General features: G+C 43.5%; 1 protein-coding gene across 1 annotated transcript; it reads right to left on the reverse strand.

Annotated features, from left to right (window-relative positions):
* Window positions 1-3,479: 3,479 nt before the first annotated feature.
* Window positions 3,480-4,067, reverse strand: LOC141249749 (uncharacterized). The gene has a single exon (XM_073669789.1). It carries the CDS (start codon window positions 4,065-4,067, stop codon window positions 3,480-3,482), a length of 588 nt encoding a protein of 195 aa, XP_073525890.1.
* Window positions 4,068-8,289: the final 4,222 nt, after the last annotated feature.

Raw genomic sequence — 8,289 nt, forward strand, 5'->3', positions numbered from 1 at the left:
AAAGATATAATCTTTTGTGCGGAATATAAGACTAAGAAAAAATAAACACTTCAATTCCAAAACGTTGGTTGATTTGATTTCTTTTGAAACTTACAACTACTTGGCGAACACACAGTTCTTAGTTTCTCTCAACTCTCCTAGCTATTACCTAAGCTCTAAATCAAGATGAACTCTCTCTCTCTCTAGTTCAACAACCACAGTATAAGTATAGTAAACTAAACTTCTTATACTATGGCATAAATAACGGGAACTAATTACCTAAAACCAAGTGAATAATAATAAATAAAGTATTAAATCTAAACTAGCCGAATATAATGACAAACTAGCTTCAACTCTTAAGATCTCGAATCTGGTAGATCTCTTGGCAAATCAACTCTTTCCTTCTTTAGCTCTCTTTCCTTCTTTAGCTTCAAGGATATATCTTTCCATAAATACGCGCTCGGTCCCCTTGAGCGTCTTCGTTCCCCTTGAGCATGTCCTCCTTGTGTAGCGTGTTACTTTGTGCAGCTCGATCCTTTACTCTCATTGTTAGGTCCCCTTAAGTTTCCTTCGGTTCCCTTGCTCATAGTTAAGCGCCTTGAGTGCTAGTCTTCTCGTTGAACTTGCTCTTGTCTCTTCTCTTAAGCTCGTTGTTTTCCACGCTTTAGCTTCCTAAGTAACTCAAAGGCCTATCGATTTCCTGCGATATCTCACACAATACACATATTAGTTCTTAAGGTAGTTTGTTATCATTAAAACTAAGGCATTATCAGTTATATGAACTAAGGGGCTAGTTCATACAACTAACAATTTCTCCGTTTTTAATGATGACAAACTTAGAATCCTGGCATAGGCATATTATAGAGCTGAGTAAAGAAGTAGCTTTCAATTACCCCTTAATCAATGAGCAAGTAATAAGCATCGCCCTTTAACTTCATATGTTCTATTTCCCCCTAAATTAAATAACTCCTATGCTTGTACTATTCCTTGTTTGACATCATGTAAAAAGGAATGCGCAATATTAATCAAGGGAAACTAAGTATAGCACGTGCGTGCCTTCTAGAGGAATGAGTAAGTGATACGAAAGAAAACACAATAAGTTTAGCCCTATCTTAGTACGCACTAGAGCAAGCAGAGAAGTGAACCAAAAGCGAGCAATTCATTGATATAATTTAACAGAATATAGAAAAGCAGCCAAAAAGAGCCAAAAAATGACATGATTTGTAGAGGAGTTTGGGATTTCTAAGAGGCCCTAATTGAACTGAGACCACATATATTCCCACTAATAATCATCCTGGTAGTCGTCCTCGCAAGTCTCTTGTACGGGGCCGATCATGAGTGCCTTAACGTGATGAAGATGCTAGTCGAGCAAGCGCTTAAGCCCTAATAGGTGCCGATTCGTATGAAGTACAACTTCCAAGGTGTGATGCTGAATTTCCTCTGAGCTCAGATTTGGCTGCAGTAGTGGCTTGGGCTCCTTCGAGGGCCTCTTCATTCGGCGAGATCTGGATTCTGATTTGGGAGGGGCTGAGGATTCGGGCTTTGATTTGGGCTCAGGCTTAGGCTCAGATCTGGGAGTGGAGCCAAGAAGGATCTTCTCAACCGGCGCATCCATACTAGCGTGTTGTAGAACTTTCGCACTTCATCATAGTCGACGACGAATGGCTCCACCTCAAGCTCTTACCAGCGAGTGCGCTCGAGGGAGGCGATGGCGGCAGCGACATCGAACTCGGCAAGGTTGAGGCTGGACCAGAAGCCTTGGCCGATGATTAGAGGCTCGATGGCGACTCGAGTCGAGAACTTGCCGTGAGAAGGTGGGAGACTGAAGGACTCATCGCTCTCAGGGAGGGCGATCGTCTTTTGTCATTTCTTTGTGGTGGAGGATGGCGTGATGGCTAAGGCTCGTTTGAGGGATGTATGAGGTGGTAGAGAGGGAGGAGTAGTGAGAGCAGGGGCAGTGGATGTGATGTCAGGCTGGTGATGGGTGGATTCATCATGTTTGGAGGCGGAGGGAGTGTGCCCGGTGGAGTCGGTGGAGGATACATGATGAATGAAGGGGGTTGTTTGGTCTTCCTCCATGGGTGCTGGAGAGGTGGAGTGAACGGTAGGTGAGGGCTGAGGACTAGGCACTTTTTCTGGAATGGGAGAGAGGGGCTTTGGTGGTGCTGAGTCAGAGAGAGCTGGTGGTGTGGAGTAAGAGGGAGCAACATGGGAGGCTACTTTGGAGCTCTCCATGAACTCTTGGAATTTGAGGAACGCAACCCATTTCTGGCGTCAATGTTCCTTGGGTTGGCCATTTTTGTGTTCTGTGAGAGTGGAAGTTGAGAAGTAGAGAAAGGGAGAGTGGTGAAGAGTTGTAGGGTTTGAGCGCTGAGTGCTTGGGAGAGAGAGAGAGTTAAGAGGATAGAATAGTTGTAGAGGTGGTGAAGGGGGAGTGAATCTGGTCGAAGGGCTATTTATGGAGAGGGTCGAACGGTCGAATCACAATGGGCTTAATTCAGATTTGGAACGGCACCTCGTTTATCGCAGATGCAAGTGACCGTTGGTAGGCTAGAGAGTAATGAGTGCCTAGAAGATAGTCGACCGTTGAGACGCTCGGTCCCTAAGATTCTATCGGTCCCTATACACTGTTCCTGAAGATATATGCGCTTCACTCTAGTCTGTGTTACTCGGTCCACAAGGACATGTAGTTCAAAAATTGCGCTTGTGATCTCTTCTACTTACTCGGTCCCCATACTAGGACGGGTTATGTCTCAGTTCCCATTCTCAGTAGGATAATTCAACTTGCTTAAGCACATAATAATCTCACACACATAAAGGGACATAAAAGCTCTTTTAAAAATAAGAAGTTCTAAGCATATATGGGTAGGCTTTTTGTCATCTTAATGAATATTCCCAGTTGTGTCTTAAATGGTCACAGGGAACGTAACATTAAGATCAATGCTAAGGGACTGGCCTAAAAGCACGAATCATATCTAGGGGGCTTGATTATGAGGTTAAGACGCGATCATCGTGCATATATATAAGGGCTTGAAAATGAATAGCATGCAAATAGATCAAGTTTTAGCAAGCAATAGTGCAATCCTAGAGAGGGCCTAACTAAGCATTTATCATTTAGCAACACACAGAGCATGCGAAGGACGAATACCCCTAAGAGTATAGACTAGGTTCATGCACGTATTAGTCCTAAGTTCCCAAGATTAAAAGGAGCACTGAATTTACACAAGATCAAGAGAGAAGGCTTATGTGCAAGGAGATGCTTAATGAAAGGACATCAAGCCCAAGTGAAGTCTTAGTTTGATGAACGGTTCCTTGTTCAAGGCCTTGGTGAAAATGTATGCTATTTGATCCTCGGTTCTACAATGGGTGAGCTTGAAGTGCTTCTTCTCCACATTATCTCGAAGGAAGTGATGACGCACGTCAATGTGCTTGGTTCGACAGTGGTGCACAGGATTCTTGGAGATGTTGATCGTGCTTGTGTTGTCACACATTATTTCAATCTAGCCCATCGAGATTCCAAAGTCAGTGAGTTGTTTCTTGAGCCATAGGAGTTGAGCACAACAAGAAGTGACTGCTATGTATTTTCTCCTCGATGTGGACACAGCTACTGAGTTCTGTTTGCGAGAGCCCCATGAAATGAGACAAGGGCCTAGAAATTGTGACATACCTGAGGTGCTCTTTCGATCAACTAGATATCCTGCATAGTCAGCATCTGTGTATCCAACAAGGGTAAAATCGCAGTTCTTAGGGTACCATAAACAAAGATTATCAGTCCCTTTTAGGTAACGAAGGATACACTTGATGATGGTGACGTGCGACTCCCTTGGATCATATTGGAAACGTGCACACAAGCTCACTGCAAAAACAATATCGGGGCTAGAGGCAGTTAGATACATTAAAGATCCTACCCTACCTCTATAGAGTGTTTCATTCGCCTTGGACACTGGAGTGTGAAAGAGCTTGATATTGTCCATTCCAAACTTCTTTATGATCTCCCTTAGATACTTGTGTTGATGAATTTGAATGCCTTCAGCCTTTTGCACCACATGCAATCCAAGGAAGAAGTCGAGTTCCCCTATCATGCTCATGTTGAACTTGCTACTCATCACGTCTTTGAATTTTTCTACAAGCGACATGTTAGTTGAACCAAAAATAATATCATCAACTTATACCTGCACCACTAGGATGTCGCCTTTATGTTCCTGGATGAAGAGCGTCTTGTCGATTGTTCCCCTCTTGTATTTGTTGACGAGGAGGTACTTAGAGAGGCACTCATACCATGCCCTTGGTGCTTGGTTTAACCCATAAAGGGCCTTGTCCAGGAAATAAACGTGCTCTGGGTGATTCGATTCTTCAAATCCTGGGGACTGCTTCACGTACACTTCTTCATTGAGCACACCATTGAGAAAAGCCGTCTTCACATCCATTTGAAAGAGATTGAAGTCCTTGTGCAAATCGAAGGCAATAAGAAGTTGAATGGCCTCTAATCTGGCAACTGGGGCGTAGGTCTCGTCATAATCTATCCCTTCTTGTTGATTGTACCCTTCTGCTACTAAACGTGCTTTTTTCTGACCACAACTCCTGAATCATCGAGCTTGTTATGAAAGACCCAACGAGTGCCTATGATGGTGCGATTGGAGGGCTTAGGAATAAGGCGCCAGACTTTGTTTTGCTCAAACTCATAAAGCTCTTCTTGCATGGCAGGCACCAAATCTGGATCGAGGATGGATTCTTTCATATTCTTAGGCTCAGTGAGAGAGACGAAAGCATTGAAGACACAAAGGCTAGTTTCCTTAGTTGTTTCATCAAATGCTTCAACGATTGTCTCTGGAGGAGCTAGTCGAGCTACACGAGAGCGAGTGTGAATCCCAGAATGGACTGGGGTGAGCATGTTCGTTGGAGGGTGGGCTCCTTGTTGTTGAAAGGCTCTAGTGGGAAGTTCTGTGTTCTGATCCATGTTTGAGATAGAAGGCCCTTCGTTATCGCTGTCCGAGTCAGGGCCTGAGGAAACTGAGGCTGTATAAGGAGGGGCGAGTGGGTTTAAGGCTTTATGTGGAGGTGCTTTATCGATATCTGAATGAGCTACAAAGGGTGCAGCTTCTGTGAATGGATTGGAAGTAGTTGTCGAGGAAATGAGGAAGGCGCTTTCATCAAAAACTATGTGTATGCTTTCCTCAAAGGTTCTCGTTCTTTGGTTGAAGACCTTGTACGCTTTGTTTGCTGGGACATAGCCAAGAAAGATGGCTTCATCACTTCGTGCATCAAACTTGCCTAAATTATCTTTCCCATTATTCAGCACGTAACAGTTGCATCCAAATACCCTAAAATGAGATATGCTTGGAGGATATCCCTTGATCAGCTCGTAGGGACTCTTGCCAAGAGAAGGGCTTGGAAGAGCTCTGTTGGTGGTGTAGCATGCAGTGTTCACTGCTTCAGCCCATAGAGAAGAAGTTACACCGCTTTAAAGTAGCATGATGCACGCCATCTCTACTAGCTTTCGATTCTTTCTTTCAACCACTCTGTTCTGTTGTGGTGTCCTAGGAGCTGAGAAGTTGTGAGCAATTCCTCTTTCAACGTAGTAGCTCAGCATCTCACCATTCTCAAATTCAATTCCATGATCAGATCTTATAGAGCGCACCTTCAGAGATAGAGAATTCTCGAGTAGGGCGACTAGCTCTATGAAGTGTGAGGAGGCTTGATCCTTGGAGAGCAGGAATAAGGTCCACGTGAACCTAGAGTAGTCATCAATGATCATAAATACATAGCGTGTTCCACCAGGGATTTGAACGCGCATTGGGCCATAGAGGCCCATGGGAAGAAGCTCAAGAGGCTTCTTTGTTGTGACGTTCTTCTTAGCTTGGAAAGAGGTTCGGACTTGTTTTCCCTTAACAAAATTAGCACAGTGTGTCAACTTGTTTATCCTGATGAGAGGTAGACCACAAACTAGCTTCTGTTCTCGCAGCTTATGTAGAAGATGAAGATTTACATGCCCTAGCCGTTGATGCCATAATTTTGTTTGATCTTCAATAGTAGCGAGACAAAGGTGACCTTTTGGGATGAAGCTAAAGTCAAAGATATATGTGATGTTGACTCGTTTCCCCCTTAGGATGATCTCCCCAATAACATTTCTCACAAGGCACTTCGAGGTAGTGAAGGTCACTTCGTTTGGTCCCTCATCACAGAGTTGAGCTACGCTTATGAGGTTGCAACGAAGGATCTCCACAAAATTCACCATCTAGATCTGTATCTTGTCATTTAAACGTACCTTTCCGTGTCCAGTGATTTCTCTAGCTCTCTTGTCACCAAATGATACGCTTCCACCATCATATTCTTGAAAACTTCTTAATCTCTCCTTGTCTCCAGACATGTGACATGAGCAGCCACTGTCTATGTACCATTTGCTCTCGCTGCTCAAGTTTTCCTATAAATAAGCAATCAAACTTTTGGAACCCATTGAAGCTTAGCTTTTCTTGGTGGATTAGTTTTCTGGTTAGTATAAGGAGAAGTACTACGATCGAGCATTTGGCCTTTAGATGAGGAGGCAATCGCTAGGTAAGAAGCTTCATTCAAGCTACTCACTTCACACGGAGCGCGAGTGGGTGACTTGTATGCCTTTTTACTTAGCGCTTGCTTCTTCTTGCAAGAGTGTATAGTGTGATCATTGTTACTACAGAACCTGCACCATTCGTTGTACTTCACATAGCCATATTTTCCCTTTCCAGATCTAAAGGGCTTCCTATCCTTAATCTTAGGATCTATTATGTTTGTGGCATTCCCTTGGGCTTGGCTCACGTACATCTTATGAGCCTTTTTCCCATGAAACCAGTGATTGTCATCCCCTATTGGTTGTTCAAGTGCCTTAACCTTTTTCTCTAAAAATTCATTCTTGCTTCTACATATTTGAAGAGCCTTGTCTAAGGTTTCAGCTTTTTCACTTAATTCTCTAGTGAGCTTTTCACTATCACTCGAGCACTTGGAGGAGTCTACGTCATATCCTAATCCAGGTCTAGATTTTACAAAGACAGCTTGATTAACAGTTTTCTCATTAATAGATTCAGTTAATTCGGTGATCTTAGTAAGAATTAGCCCTAAGTCGCTTTTTACCTTGAGTTCTAGGTCCTTTAACGATCCCCCTTGAGGTTGCTTACTCTTGCAGCCCTCGCAGGATTTTGTAATCAGACTCAGTTCCCAAGATTTTACTAAGGCCTTCTCTTTCTCAGCTAACCTAGTGGATAGGTCAAGACATTCACTATGTAGTTCAGCAACTTCCTCTTCATATTCAGTGACTTGAGATTCTAAGGTTTCAGTGTCCTCTAGCAGCCCCTTAATCATATTGATAAGGTCTTTCTTTTCAAGCATATTCAAGCGATTAGGAAAAGAATCAGGAGTTTTTACCTCAGAGGTGAGTGCCTCTGCATTGGTCATGAGACATTTGCCTTGGAATCCTTCGTGATGATCAGCTTTATCATCTTCTTCTCCTCAAGCTGAGAAAAGCGCCTTATTCTCAGTGGCCTCTACCTTTGGGTTAGTGCACGTCTTGGCCAGATGGCCCTTCTCTTTGCAGTTATAGCATGTATACTCCTTGAGATCGCGCTTAGATGATGATGATGCTTTGCTTGGTCCAACTCTCTCTTGAACCATTTCTTAACCATCTTAGTCATAAGGTTGACTTGTGTATCGTCGTCCTCATCTTCTTCACCTTCATTGATGTCCATCTTCTCAAGCACCTTCGTAAGCTTCAGCGGTGTTCCAGTGGCTTCTTTTATCTTAAGTCCCTTTAGCGAATCAACATTTTCTTGGTCGAAGAACTTGCCAAATATGTCTACAACTGAAAGCTTCTTGCAATCTGGGGACATGAGTGTGATTCTTCGAGTGAGCTCGAATTTATCGCTCATAGCGTAGATGACAGACAGTTTATGCTCAGAGGTTGGAATGGTTATACCAGAGGCCATTAGCTTGTTGACCAGAATGGTGAAGCGTGATTGGCAGGCAGACACGCTTTCCCCAGGGAGTTGTTTGAAGGATTGAAACTCCCTTTGAAGCGTGAACTTTCTAGTGTCCTTCTGATCTTCGCTTCCTCTGTGTGTTGAGATGATAGCTTCCCACATGTCTTTGGATGTTGAAATGCCAATGACCTTGTCGATGTCCGTGCGAGAGAGTTCACACCGAATCAATTGTCAATCTTTTGAATTCTTCTCCATCTTGGCGTAGTTCTCTGGTTGCCAATCCTTTCTATCCCTCAGTTCTGGAAGCACTTCGTCACCAAGTTCTATAATTTTCTAACATTGGTAGTCCTGGGTTTGAATGAAA

The sequence above is a fragment of the Phyllobates terribilis genome, unplaced genomic scaffold (genome assembly GCF_046119375.1).
Source record: "Phyllobates terribilis strain yellow unplaced genomic scaffold, ASM4611937v1 Scaffold_5096__1_contigs__length_54426, whole genome shotgun sequence".
Classification (NCBI taxonomy): domain Eukaryota; kingdom Metazoa; phylum Chordata; class Amphibia; order Anura; family Dendrobatidae; genus Phyllobates; species Phyllobates terribilis.